We start from the raw sequence: 15160 nt of genomic DNA, 5'->3' as shown, positions 1-15160 counted from the left end.
AGGTGGGAGCAACATGCAGAGCTGGCAGGGTTCCCGTTGGGAAAGGGATGAGGTTACGGGGAGAGGAGCCGTCTAGGTGAGGCGACAGTCTGATCCTCAAACCTAATGGCTGATGTGCTGACAGTGCCTTTTTCCCCAGAAATTAAACAACTTAACAGTCTGACACACATCGTGGAGTTAACCTTTATTTCTCCTTCTCCTGACTGTAAATGCTGCTTTCCTTTCACAGAATCACAGAATAGTTGGTGTTGGAAGGGACCTCTTGAGATCATCCAGTCCAACCCACCTGCTAAAGCAGGTTCACCAGAGCAGATCACACAGGGATGTGTGCAGGGGGTTTGAATGTCTCCAGAGAAGAAGACTCCACAACCTCTCTGGGCAGCCTGTTCCAGGCTCTGGCACCTCAAAATAAAGAAGTTTCTCCTCATATTCAGATGGAACCTCCTGTGCTTCAGTCTGTGCCCATTGTCCCTCATCTTGTCGTTGGGCACCACTGAAAGGAGTCTGGTCCATCCTCTTGACACCCACCCTTGAGATATTTATAAACATTGATGAGATCTCCTCTCAGTTTTTCTTCTCCAGGCTGAACAGACCCAGCGCTGTCAGTCTCACCTCATAAGAAAGGTGCTTCAGGCCCCTAATCATCTCCATATCTCTCTGCTGGACTCTTTCCAGTAATTCTTTGTCCTTCTTAAACTGGGGAGCACAGAACTGTCGTCTCTTTCAGTGTCTAGTAACTCACCCTCTTTCTACCACTCCAGGTGTTGTGTTCCCTTACTCTCCCCGTCTGGGTCGTTACAACTTGAACTTCCACGAGGCTCAGCGTGCGTGTCTGGACCAAGACTCTGTTATCGCGTCCTTTGACCAGCTCTACGATGCCTGGAGGTCCGGGCTGGACTGGTGCAACGCGGGCTGGCTCAGCGACGGCTCGGTGCAGTACCCCATCACCAAGCCCAGGGAGCCCTGCGGAGGGAAGAACACAGTGCCCGGCGTCAGAAATTACGGATTCTGGGATAAAGATAAGAGCCGATATGATGTTTTCTGTTTTACGTCAAACTTCAACGGTAAGAGTCTTCTTCACCCTTGCCTTGTAGACGACTGTCTATGTGCTTAGGAAAGAAACTCCGAGGCCAGCAAGTGGTATATGATTTGTCGAAGCTTATGTTAAGCTTGGGCAATGTTATTGTTGAGTTTACAAGGTCACATGCACAGAGTAAATTTGTCTTTGCCACATGTTCACGTAGATCATTTTTGCAATTCAGAACTTGTGTTGGCAGTAGTTTCTAACATCTCGGCTTTCACCCCATTAAAATTTATATGTACTCTTTTAATGCTGATATATGCCCTGTTTATTTGAGTTAACGTGATAAAGAAACCTGTGATTCATTAATTGGGTTTCCTATTAAATTAAATTAGAACTATGATATTTTACAACTTAAATATATCGCCAGAACTGAAATCTGTTCTCTGCTTCATTTATGCTGTTGGGTCAAGCAGCTCTAGCTCACATACCACGTCTTATATGACTAATACTTCCTTATCAGCAAAGCTATTTCTAGCTTTTATGCCTAATAATTTAGATTCCTAATCTTAGTACATTGCCAAGCCCCTGTTCACTTTTGCTCTGAGCAAAGCTCTAAACCTTATTTTGGCGACTGCAAGCTTTTTGCTATTAGACATTACTTTAGATATGAAACGACTTGATCTCAGCTTGCTATCATTTCAGTGTCTGAAATGGATTTAGAAAGCATGGCTGTGAATGAGAGGAAAGCTGCAAGTGAACATGTGCAAAAGGATTCTACAATCCTCTACAATACCATACTTGTGGATAATTCCTACAGAACTTTGCACATGTTTGGCTTGCAGCCCACGCAGACCAAGGAGCATGCTCTTTTTTGTTTATGCACAGATTGCTTATCTGCAATGAAGCGTTTTTGTCCCAAAGCACACCAAAGACAAACATAAGCCTTGGTCTCAGAAGATATGCTCTGGTGCTAAGCCTGCTCCACCATCTCAAAAAAACCCCAAATACTCATAACAACAGTATCAAAAATTAGGCTGTGCGTAGTCTGAAATTAAAGTTCAGGTGATTTTTATCATGCTGCATCATTGCAGGAAATGCTGGCTGAGTTTTTTCTTGATGCATCTATCCAAGGCAAAAACCTTTATGATCTCATCTCCTATGTGCAGATTTAACCCAATACTATAGAAATTGTACCAAGGAATAAAATTAAAAAAATGAAAAATAATTAAAATGCAGTAGCTTCACTATTTAAAGTGCTTGCAGAGTAAATGGCCAGCCTTCTCCACACCAGCAGCTTTTAAGTAAAGAGAAAAATAATTTCTGAAAAAAAAAAGTACTGACAGATAAATATTGTCTGTGCACTGATACAGCAAGAGACAGGGGGAGGGAGGAAGAGGCATGAGGTAAGGTAAGGATAAGCTATACAGGTAGTAGAGAAATCAAAGACACTGAAATTAATCTCATCCTTGGTGAGTCTGTTAAACCAACCTGCAAAACAGAATACTACAGAGCAGTAGGATGATGTATGGAGCAGAACACCATTTTTTCTAGCTCCCTGCAGCTCAGTGCCACGCAAGCCTCCCAAAGTGTCAGCAGAAAATCCATTTCCTTAACCAGCAACTTACCAGCTTACGTTGTCCTCACACGTCCCTGGTATGTTCTGTACTATCCATGTCCCAAGATTACCTTAATATCCACAATAAACCCAGTCACTCTCCCAAAATGCCAGCTTCCTATTTTCAGCTCAACGCTTCGGATAGTTTATGTCTGCTTAGCAACATACGTTAGCTTTCTCACTGCAAAGCGAAAAACAAAGTTTATAATAACCCGTTTTGCCACCAAGTTGTAGTTGCCAAAGATAGTGGCTACAGGCAAAGAGCTATTTCTGCATCTACCCAATATTGATTCTCTCAGCTCAGGAGCAGCCAAGGAAAATGAGAAGTGGTTAGGACATCATGCACTTCCAGTGGTGTCAGTGACAGCTGGAATCTCCTGAGGATATGAAACAGAGAAGCCTTCAGCTTTATATAAGGGAGCTGGAGAAATGCCAAGGGTGCCAGGATCAGGGGAGGAGAAGGCAAGCTTAAAAAGAAGAGAAAAAATCTCAAAGACTGTCAGTTGTGGGAGCTGCTGTGAATAAGTGAGGTTTAGATTTCTGCTAACTGGGTTCTTTTTAGGGAAAGAAATACCCCAAATAAGATCTCAAGGACCATTTAAAAAAATGTTCCCTTTTAAATAGTTCAACAGCCAAAGCTAAAAAGTCTCCGTTTAAAATACATGCAAAGTTTGATTTTTACCTGAGGAAGAAAGGCAAAAACCAGCAAAATGACATTCAGTCATTAAGGTGAAAAAGGAAAACGTAGCCATCAGTGCAGTCAGTTAAAATCCAGGTTCAGTGTTTTCACTCTGGAAATATTGGATCCCATCTGTAATGAGCTGCATACACCAAAAAATACTGGTTATAAAAAAAGGGGTTTATACCATTAGTGAAGAATTCTACCTGCATTCTTGCTACCTGCACAAGGAAATTATTTAAGAAAGTTTTTTTCTGCAATGAAATATAAAATAATCTTAGTACTTTATGAAATTACTCTCTGCAATGTCTTTTCTTAGACTAGTATGAGTGCAGTAACTGAACATTTTGTTCTGCCTGTGTAGCTGCTTTGTACTCAAATCATTCTATTGGTTCATAGAAGAACTGTTCATGTTTTATCTCTGTGCAGGAAAAGCCAAAAACATTTCATACACCTTGTAAACAGTAGTACCAGCAATTTACCAGTTTATAAGAATATATAGTGATGTGTTTCATAAAACAATGGAAAGGCTAATATTAGCATAATGCTATCCATTAAATCCATCAAAATATTGTGAAATAATGTGATTTTTTTTACTCCTTAGAGCTAACTATTGGATGGCAAGCTGCTTTCACATTTCTCATGTTGAAAAAGGCTATTGAAAACGAATAGGCACAAGTGGGAAGTACCTAACATAAACTTGGAAATTCCATTTTGGAATTTCCTGATGTCTGTGTGCTCAGCTCCATGTCCTCTCAGTGGATTTCTCCTCTGCTTTTCCTCCACAGTAGACTACGCTTTAGTCCACGTTCTCCTTAGAAAAGGTGAAGGTTGAGCCCAGATGATGGCTGCAGGTGGAAGCACTCTGAGCACTCCAACAAGAACCCTGTTTCAAAGGTGTTGCATTAACACTTGATACAGAAAATAGTGAACAGGGTGGTACTGGCTTCCTCTGCCTCCGAAGATGATGACCCACTGCCTGCTACACCCAACCACGATACAAAAAACGTATAATAAATCTCGCAATTTAGAGCTGAGCTTGAAAAATTCTCCAAGGGTGGTGCATCCCTCAGATTCCCGTAGTCACAAGAGTGTAGGATATTTAGGTCAAGTGCTCAAGTTTTTCTCTTTAAGCTGTTCTGTTAAGCTCAAAATCTTCAAATAGCTATTACAGATGGGGTTTGATTAGGTTTGCATGAGCCCTCTGCCCCATGATTCAGATGCAAGAAGTCAAATCAAGCGTGCTTATCCTCTGTAGGAGTGACCCGACTACCAGATATTAATGAGAGACAGTTAATGCCTCCCTCTCCTTCCACATCAATTAATAAATGCTGAGATTGAACACTTAGGAACCCTTCTAACCTATTAGCAGGGGAAAGACAGCAAATCTGTACTGAGTTTAATGAATTTTATTTAATCAGGCATTCTGGATACACATTGCACCCCTGTGGGTTTCACTATTGAAGTTCTCCTATTTAAGGAAGGGTCAGAGTATAGGAGTTTTTATTGCTGATGTCATATGTCAAAAGCCTGACCTTACTGCAGATCTCTAGGAAATTACATTCCATTGACATGTGTTTTGAAGAGCAACTAATAAGCTAGGTGAAGTTTGTGTACTATACATCCAAATCTCTGTTCCCCTAAGTCTGAAATCCTGTTTGCTTTTAGGGAAGCATAGTAGGAACAGGTTTACACTTAATAAACATTCTCTTTAGCAACACCTTGTAAATGCTCTCAACTTGCTGAGATGGAGTTAAGCAAGCATTTTAAAAAGGGGTAGATTATCTACTCTCAACACTTTTCTGCGGAAATAGTGTCAAGATTGTCTCTGATAGCAATGAAATTGTCTAAAAGTTTCTTCACCACCACAGCTGCAATGTAAGTGCCTTGTTTAATGTTCTTGTCATGGTGTACAATTTCCAACCTTTACATAAAGTTAGCCCGATTATCTTTTTATTGTCATCTGACCTGACGTTTCTTCACTTAGAAGAAAAGCGATGTGTTTTTGCAGGGATCTGGCGCTGACGCAACTCTCCCTCTTGCTCACCACACTTTGTTCACCAAGAAAGTAATCTGAAACTGAGCAGATTTCTGTCTGTGTGTTTGCGTGTTTTTATGAGGAAGAAAAAGGGCATTATTCTGGAGTGCATTCTTAATTAGAAATAAAGCATGTGCTCTAAAATTAAAAGATACTCACATGAATAAATTTATTTGTTTTCCAGTTAATTTACCTCTTACGGGACAGTCAGACTGAAAAATAGTGGATTTATTTGGAAATTATTATTCCTTCAAATAAACACTACACAATCCATTTCTACCTCATATTTGGTTAGTTGTCAAGTGAGTGATAAAGAATCCTAAATATAATGAACGAAAGGCTTACAATGAATTTATATTGCTTTGATAAATGAAATTAATGTTAGTATTATTGCTGCTTATGGATTAGCAGGGGAGACCCTTTTTGAGCTTTGCTTGCTGGAATCTGTTTTCATTACCTTTAGACGGAGGCACATTTTTCTTAGCAGCACTATCAGTTCAATGCCGCCGTACGGAGAGGATATACCCTTTGAAGCCTAAAGAGAAACAGAGCCACAGAACTGCTGCGCGTGGTTTTGACACTGCTAATGAAGACTTACGACAAGCATGGTTTTGATCTACCACAGGCTCACAATCTGCTTTGGAGAAGCTGTGCAATATCTCGGCTTTCTTAGAGAAAAAGAAACATTAAAAAAGATTTGCTTGTACTAAATCAGAAACAAGGTCACTGCCTTGTCAGAGAGTAAAACTGCGTGTGTCACCTCCAGCCACTCACACCCAAATGCTGTCAAAGGCCAGATCTTGCTATGCCGTGCTTCTGAGAAGAAAACTCATAAGGGTTTTAAGCAACTATTGGGACCAGAACTTAGAAGTGCACTGCTTTGGATGTTTAACTAATTTCCGTTCTCTGACAGTAACCTACAGCTGCATGAGATCTACTTTGTCTGAAATCTGTGGTGTTCCTCAGACTTCTGACTGAGTTGTCACTGGCACCTTGTTGGTAAACGCATGTGGCACCATGAAGTCAGACGCAGATCAGGTGCCCTCCTCCAAGTCCCAAGGTGTCTTCCATCATCCCTCTTCCCTGACCTTTTTCCTGCTGTTTTTCTACCTCTGTGGATGAACATCACAGAATCAGAATAGTTTGGGTTGGAAGGACCTTCAAAGCACATCCAGTGCCACCCCTGCCATGAGCAGGGACATCTTCACCAGCTCAGGTTGCTCAGAGCCCCGTCCAGCCTGGCCTGGGATGTCTCCAGAATATGCATTGCACTGAAGCGAGTGAGGGTGGGGATGCTGTGCTGTGCTAAATTCACAGAAATAAACATAGTACTACTTCTTTTTTGTTCAAATAGTTTGTTTCCTCTACTTGCCTCTTTTTTAAAAAAAAACAAAAACAAAAACAACTCATATTTATCAACTCAGTATACAAATAATTAATAATTAAAAATATTTTTAACAGTGCTAGGTACCAATTGCACAATTGCACCGACTGCACAATGCTGCCAAGGAACATTTCCATTTCTCCTCAAACCACCTTTATAACATCACGTCATTTCAGTCATGTCTCTAACACCCCTTTTTCCTTCTTTCTCTCACTAGGTCGCTTCTACTACCTAATTCACCCGACCAAGCTGACCTACGACGAAGCCGTTCAGGCGTGCTTGAAGGATGGAGCTCAGATCGCCAAAGTTGGGCAGATATTTGCTGCCTGGAAGCTCCTGGGGTACGACCGATGCGATGCCGGCTGGCTGGCTGACGGCAGCGTCCGCTACCCCATCTCCAGGCCACGGAAACGCTGCAGCCCTAACGAAGCAGCGGTTCGCTTTGTAGGCTTCCCCGATAAAAAGCACAAGCTGTATGGTGTCTACTGTTTCAGAGCATACATCTGAAAAAAATACCTAGAGCACAAAAGTTTTAAATTCATTAAGAACATGTGAAAGATTTCTTTTCAATATGAACTCATGCAAGTTACCAAAACTGTGATAAACCTTTTTTACTTACTGTAAAGAGTCATTTTCATAAACCCAACCCATTATTTTTTTTTTGTTTCCTTTAGTATGTTTGTAAAAGTATCATTCCATAGATATTTTAAATTAATATAATTTAATGGAAGCTCTAGGTAAGGAAGTTGTAGAGCCAAATTCTTTAAGCTACATCATCCCAACAAAATATACTTTTCATGGATGGGGCATGCAATAGAGCTTGACAATTGCTAGGGCACAATTATGGAATGTAAGGCTACTCAAAGCAGAAGCTTTTAAAAGCACAGATTTTACATATTTGTATCAGTTTGAGAAACACTGCAAATTGATTGTACTACAAATTTTGAAATAAAATAATTTTTTGTTAAAGGGGATCAGTGAGGTTTTTGCAATAAAAACCTCACAAAAACGTAGTTTAGAAAATTACTGTTTTGACTGTCTTCACAAGGGAACAACACAGAGTTTAATAAAAGCAGCTGAAACAGTCCACAAGATAAAACTAGTTTTACAATTTAAAATCTTGCCTTTCTACAAAAATAATCTCATGGTTCCGTGCATAGGAACAAGCACAATTAGTTCTCCTGAACATTTCAATTGTGTTTTTGTTATGTATAAAGCATTGATGAGAGAGTGAATAATTAACTAATGAGAAAATCCTATTTTCTTCTTAACTCCAATTAAAGATGCCTGAGAAGTGTTGTATTACCTTTGAGTAGCTTTACTGAGTTATTTTTTAAACACTTAAAGGCCGTTTGCTAAGCAGCATATAGCATCTACTCAGGGCAGTTGTATAAATGAACTGCTGGACAGAGAAATTGTAAACTTTAGCAGCTTGATTTTACATTAGCATTTGAAACGTTATTGTCTTAATTAAAGAACATTACAATATTTAATATTTCTTACCTATTTACACATCACAAGAAATAAAAAATAGAAAAAAAAAATTATTAAGGCTTAGGACAAGATTATTAAATAAGATCTGAAACCAGCTATTAAAGTGTAGAAGAGAAAAACGAACACTTATTTCCTTACATGTCATTTGTATCTAAAAATTACATCTGTTTTTTGAACTATCAGTGAAAAAAGTAGTATCACTAGCCCTGAATTATTTAGTTAATCCTCCTTAGAGTTCACAGGAAAAAAATATCGAAATACTTATTTTCATCAAATCTGCAGTGGTCTAGGTGGAAGATGTTTACCTATATCTGCCAGTGTCAGAGATAAATGCACTGTGCATGGTGCCTAGGATTTTCAGAGCTGCCTAAAGCACTAGGTCCTCCCTAAATACCCATTTGAGGGAATTAGGATTTCTGATGCGAACTTGTTTTGGATGCAGCAATTCTTGGTGCTCATCTTCAGATACCTTAATGCAATCAGCTTTTCAGAGAATGGGTGCTCAAGACTTTCTGAAATGTGCTCCACTTATGGTGTCTCAAGCTGGATATCCAAAAAAACAGAGAGGCCACTGATTAAAAATATCTTGGTCTTGAGTAATCTCTTAGGCAGTTTTGACATTCTCTATCCAGTATTGGTTCTACCACTTAGAAATGGAGAACTCTTTTTTCCTACTCTATGCTTGCTGACTATGACGATTTCAGAGGACCAATATTTGTATTGCACAAAGTTTTATAGCTTACCATGGTTTCCATATCTAAATAAGATACGGTGGTATTTATCCAAGTAGGACACAACTGCTATGCTTTCAGAAACCGTTTGGTGTAGTTATTTTCCCATGGATATGAGTAAATAAATCTCTTTCTTGGAGTGGTTGTGGTCCTGTTTTAAAACTCTGTGAACAAACCAAGAACAATATATGTTAGGATTGTAGTGGAACAATATCATAGTGTAAAAGGTATTTTATTGGAATTTGTTCCCATCAAGGTCAGAGACAAATTTCCATCCTTCTGAGGGTATTTGTATCCACTGTGGATATTTGCTCATACTCTATGGATGAAGTAATCTCAGTGCCAAAACTCCTCCCATTTTTTTTTTAGTCCACTAAGAATTGGATTTTCTTGAAACTCTATCACTTAGCTATAAATAGAGACTTATTACAGGTCAAGCCCCTAAGCCCATGTTTCAAAAGGAGCCATTTTTTAAATCAGTATCCATTTCGCACATTTTCTCAGGCCATTCAGAATATTTTCTGAACCCTTTGTAGTAAAAATGGAAATGGAAAGAGGAATGGAAAACACCCGTACAGGATAAGGAATGGGGTACGCAAGACTGGACCATGACCAAGAGGAATACATGTTATTCCCCAATCCAACCTTCAGAAACATGGAAAGAGGGACTGACCATTTCATAGTCTTTTCTGAAGCTTGGACAGGGAGGATGTGGGATGGGAAAAGCTACAGGGAACATGCCAGTTGTTACCCCAGCTAGATCCGGAGTTGCTGTAAAGAGGGAAGCCCTTTACACAGCTGGCTGTATCCTCCCCAAAGATCTGCTAGATCTGGAGGAAGATGCGTGATTTTCCTATTGCACAGAGGTAAAGAAACCCTCATGATTTTTTATTTTTTTTTTTAATTATTGTTATTTTTTTTTTTACCTCTCCAGGGAAAACCCTTCAGAGGGTTTCACCCAGACAGACACATCTTTTTTGCAGGACTGGGGATTATATTTTGCCTGCATAAAAAATGTACACACCCAACCCACTCGTGGGGATGGCTAAAGTGCCCTCACTGCTAGACCAAAGGCACTGCGGGAAAGGCAAAAATTCAGCCTTTCACCAAACTTTGCAACGCTCTGGAGATGGCTGGTCAGGTCCTATATCACAGCAATCTCAGGCTTGTGCTAGCTTATGCCTTCTGCTTTCTTATCTCCGGGTTGCCGCTGTGACAGCCCGGGCGTAGCATCCCCCCCAAAAGAAAACCCACCCCTGCTTTTTGCATCACCCATAGTCCAGGCCGGTGGCTGAGCAGGCTCTGCGCCACCCAAGTGATCCCTCAGCTCCGGGGAAAGCCCCAGAGCTCCCGGTTTGGCAGCACAAGGAGACCCAAAGGGCAACAAAGAGTTAGGTCTCCAGAGAGATGCTGGGCTGGCGTGAGATCGCAGATGGCCAAATTAATTGTTCAGTTACGCCTGCAAGTTCGCGTTGAAGATATTGCTTGCTAGGAATCATATGTTCGTGTAATGGAGCTGCGTTCGTCGTGTTACTTATGAAAAGCCCAATACTCTAACTTGGGATCAGGCTAGATTTAGATCTTTGTATTGACATGCAACATTATGTATTATTATAACAGATAAAGCTAATTGGATAGTTCGATGAAAATGCGTTTGTATGGAATAATTAGTTCTAATGTAAGCTGGTGTAAAAAACATCAAAAGTTTATGATCACCTGACAAATGGGCACAAACAGACAAAAAGACACGAATTATATTTATTTTTACAGCTACTGACTCCATTTACTTTTATAATGTCGAATGTCAGGACGTTTTCTTATTTTTGACTAAGCTAGCTAGGTGCTTGAATAAAAACTTTAAAAAGCAGCTTAAGAACTGGATAAAAGTCTGTGCTATTTTCTGTTCATGAGAGAATATTCTATCATTAGAATCAATTTATGTTCTCTGTCATTATCTTGTATTTCACAATTTATCTGAATTTTAATGCCCATGAATTGACAACAATTAAATCATGTTGTTCTTTTCAGTCTGATGATTTCTCCTTATTGACTGTCCATTTTTCTGTTCTTCTACTTCTGTACCAGAAAACAAAAAAAGCAAAAAGGAAAGGAAAAGATCTCACTTTTCCATAGTAAACAAAGCGATTAGAAGACTAGGGGGAAAAAAAAAAACAAAACCAAAAACTACTCTGTGAATATGATTTACAATGAAAATAATGAACACTGTATTCCCAAGTCTTTGTTTTTTGCTTCTTTGAAGCATTTTGAAAGTAGAAATGCAAGTACCAATTTCTTCTTTGTGTTCTCCATCATCTTCTAAAATAAAATAAAGCATAAATAAGGAAGGCTTTTTTCTATATATGTATGGCTGGTGTTACACTCCGCAAATATATCACTAGAAATTGGATATAAAACAGTAATTTGTTTATGGGAAAATTTATGAAGTCATGTATATAATCCTATGGCCTTAGAAATTAAACCCAAACAAAAATCACTGTTTGTAATGCGCAACAAGAAAGATTTCTAGTGCCAAGCCCTGAATTAGTTATTCAAAGCACTGGGCCAGGTTTTCAGCTTCTGTAATCACACTATTTCTGCAATCACACTACTTCTGCCTTGCTTTATTGATCTGTACTGGAAACTTAACCCTGGGAGTTACCTATACTGCACCACTTTGCTGAGAAATACAAATCTTCCAGAAGCTTTCAGTATATCAGCCATGTTTTAAAATAGATGAAAAACAGCTTAGGAAAACTTGTCACTCAGAAGAAGGGAAATCTGTGTTACCATCAATACATGACTGAGACAAGCATACTTTATTTTCTAACAATTTAGTTAAAACAATTTTAAAACCAGTAGCTTTATCACTTTACAACATTAAGCATAAAATTAAAGCTGCCTTTACTAGAAATGTTCCCTCAATAACTAAGGTTTTCATTAATAGTAACAGCTTCCATTGAATGATCTCTAAGTATTCAAAATAGAAACACTGCCTTCATATTTGGGAGTGACTGGATTTAAGATTTGATGGAACTACCACAAAATCAGAAATGTAAAGATTTTCACCTAAATACTTAGTGAATGAAGCACAGTGTTCCATTTTTATTTAGACATTCATTTACTCACAAAGGATACCTTTCTGTTCAAAAACAGCAGCTCATTGTTCTTCTTGAAGGTCTTAAGAAGCTGAATCTCATGCATTTGTTACCCATTTTCTCCCTTTTTGAGAAGCAGTTACAAAAGCTGAATAAATACGCTGCAGAACAGTAAAATTCCAATACCAGGTAATTTACTGTATAAAAGGATACAAGATTTATCTGGGTTTTAATTCAAAAATACAATACTAACAAATAGTCTTAATTTAAAGAGAAAGGCAAGTTGAACTGATGAATAATAATTACTACTGAAAAATAATTAATAATTACTAGTGATAAATTACTACTCCTCTTCCCATGACGTGAATAAGGATCGTCCCTTTAAAACAGGGGTGACCTGAATGATTCTCGGAGAAGAAAAAGACAACATAGAGCAATACTTCAACTCTTGGTCTTTCACACTGAATTTGTCTTTGTTATATTTTGCCCAATAGTTATTAAGATGGAAGTTTACATGCCTAATTAAAAAAAAAAAATAAAAAAATAAATTGGAAGGGATTTCCCCTTTTTCTTCATCAAGCTTCAAAGTAGGAAATTCTCATTAGAAGTCCTTTGAGTCTGATATTTTTCCATTTTTGTCTGAGAATATATCAATCTGTAAAGCCAAGATGGGGTAAAATGTAAAGTCCATTTCTTCAATACTGTGCCAGAGGCAAGCAACTGTTTGAATGATAACAACAGCCTTATTATGGGGCTCAGCTAATTAATTATGCACTAGCATATTTTCCAGTTTGTCTAGATGTTTAATGTATTCTATTTTTTTTAAAGGCCAGCAAACAAAGCCAAAAACATATGCCTTGATACTAGTTGAATAAGTACAGTCTGGGTTTTGTCCTTTACTAAAAAGATGTATTATAAGGCATTTCATCTCCTTCCTTCCTACACTGCTCTTCATTGTACTTATATGCATGACGCTAATTGTTTACTACTTAATTTCATCCCAATTTCTTTAATAGCTAAAAGAAAATTAAGTTTATTTTTTTCTTTTATGGAGAAAAAAAAAATCAGATTTCAAAATGTTATGGCTCCAGCTCAAACACAAGATAGACTAATTAAGAAGCCTTCATTTCAGCAGAACTGGCTTTTGAATCAGTGGCTGCATCTTGCAATGGCAAACTTCAAAATCCCAGCATAAAATGAATTTATGTTCTGTGTTATCAAACGTGAGCCATCCGTGACTATTCTTTTTCTTGACTTTCAAGGATGTTTTTTTGTAGGTTTTAGTTCTTTGTTAGTGCTCCTGATTTGGAGGCTTTTTTTTTCCTCTTCACCAGCAATTAAAATAAAATTAACAAGAAAACCACCTCCCAAAAACCACACACACAGACAAAAACAGAGGAAAAGGATGACAGGAGGAAGCCAGCAAAATAAGAATAGTGGATGAGAGTAATATCTTAATAATTATACCAAAGTATGAAAAAAAAGAGGAATAATAATAAGTAATTTTGGTTCCTGGTCTCAGAGAGTGACATTGCTGCCTTCAGTGCATGAACATCAGAGACAGGGACACTCACTTGCACACCAGGGTGTCCACACACTCAGGTGATTTCTATCATGTTGGCTTTCATATTTATGTTATTATTAGTCTCTAGTGGAAGAAATAAACTGCTTGCTTGACCCTGCTCAGCCCCTTCCTTGAACCTAAACATCTGCTCGCTAAGTGTTTCTAAATTTGTGAATACAATTAAAATAGCAATGATTTCTTTATTTAGATGACTGTTTGAATGCACATGGATTAAGGTCACAGCTACATATGCCTGCATGTACATTAAAAAGAAAAAAATCAGTGCAGTTAACTGAAGGCATGTATGTGGTTTTGAGGAGAATCTTCTGATCATCTGCACTTCTTGCCCTCTGGCTCATTTTAGAGGGTAATTTTGATGTTCATGACTGAGCTTTCCTTTGGAGGAAACTAAACTGAAAGCTCAAACTGAGGTGGATATCAAACGCACCCCAGCCATAAGGGGAACATAAAGGTCTGAACCAAATGTTGATCCTTCAGACATCTTCAAATCATGTCTATAATGCAGATTTTTGTTTCAGGGCCTGAACTAAAATCTATCCTGATGAAAATAGCCCTATAACTCACACTGCACAGATGTAGATATCTCAGCACTAACTGCCTCAAAACTATTGAACCTCTCCTGTTGCATGGAACTATTTTCCAATGCAGACATAGCACAGACAGAGAACTTGGAGTACTGTTTACAAGCATTTAGCCAAAGGGATAGTGGCCTAAAAGTATTTCACAACAGGATTAGGTCTCAGCCACCAGGAGTATTGGATACAGCATGTTTATACCCATGACGTAGATCTCCTCCAGTTCCTGGTGCGGTCATTAAGGCTGCCATCATGTCCAGCAAGGCTTATGGATGGTTTTGGCTTTACATGTTTCTTTACACCCACAAGTGCTTTGCATGCAGAAGTTAATATTTTATTTTCTAAATTTCATAAAAATAACAAACTCGGTATTTCCTGTCATTAAAAAATGTATTTTCTGTCATTAGGAAGAATTTCTTCACAGAAAAGTGTTGTTGGGCATTGGAACAGGCTGCCAGGGCAGTGGTGGAGTCACCATCCCTGGAGGGGTTTAAAAGATGTGTAGATGAGTTTCTTAGGAACATGGTTTAGTGACAATGTTAGGTGGATGGTTGGACTCCATGATCTTGAGGGTCTTGTCCAACCAAAATGATTCTGTGATCCTATGATTCCATGATTCAAACTCAATATACGCTGTTGTGTTTGAGCAGTGTGCCTGGCTGAAGACACGTGCTGGATCCTCCTTTCTGCTTTCGGTCTTTCATACCCACTACAAGGGATGGAATAGAAGGATTGTCTGGCAGCAATCAGTGCTGATTATCAAACTGGTGAAACCAAAGCCCACTCTCAACTTTGCAAGCTATCTTGTGGGGGTATGTCAGGTTTGAAACATGGTGGAAGTGTTGGGATCAATCTCGGACACCAGGTGTACCTCAGAGGGCATAGACATGAGCGAAGGATGCAGCCTGCTTTGCCTAACGTCCCTTAAGCAGAACAAACA

General features: G+C 38.8%; 1 protein-coding gene across 19 annotated transcripts in view; it reads left to right on the top strand.

Moving 5' to 3' along the window:
- HAPLN1 (hyaluronan and proteoglycan link protein 1) overlaps positions 1–10992 on the top strand; it is a 67932-nt gene extending 56940 nt beyond the window's left edge. For 13 of the 19 annotated variants that reach the window (XM_021283730.2, XM_065046484.1, XM_065046482.1 and 10 more), the window contains 2 exons: positions 762–1064; positions 6958–10992. In XM_021283730.2, the coding sequence (XP_021139405.1) occupies positions 762–1064; positions 6958–7247 (593 nt within the window). In that variant the 3' untranslated portion in view covers positions 7248–10992. The remainder of the gene's footprint in view (positions 1–761; positions 1065–6957) is intronic. The other 6 variants (XM_065046477.1, XM_065046478.1, XM_065046476.1 and 3 more) reach the window with 1 other exon arrangement.
- The last annotated feature ends 4168 nt before the right edge of the window (positions 10993–15160 follow it).

Source organism: Columba livia, chromosome Z, assembly GCF_036013475.1.
Source record: "Columba livia isolate bColLiv1 breed racing homer chromosome Z, bColLiv1.pat.W.v2, whole genome shotgun sequence".
Taxonomy (NCBI): Eukaryota; Metazoa; Chordata; class Aves; order Columbiformes; family Columbidae; genus Columba; species Columba livia.
The sequence above is the reverse complement of the archived record's forward strand: the minus strand, read 5'-3'. Positions and strand labels throughout refer to the sequence as shown.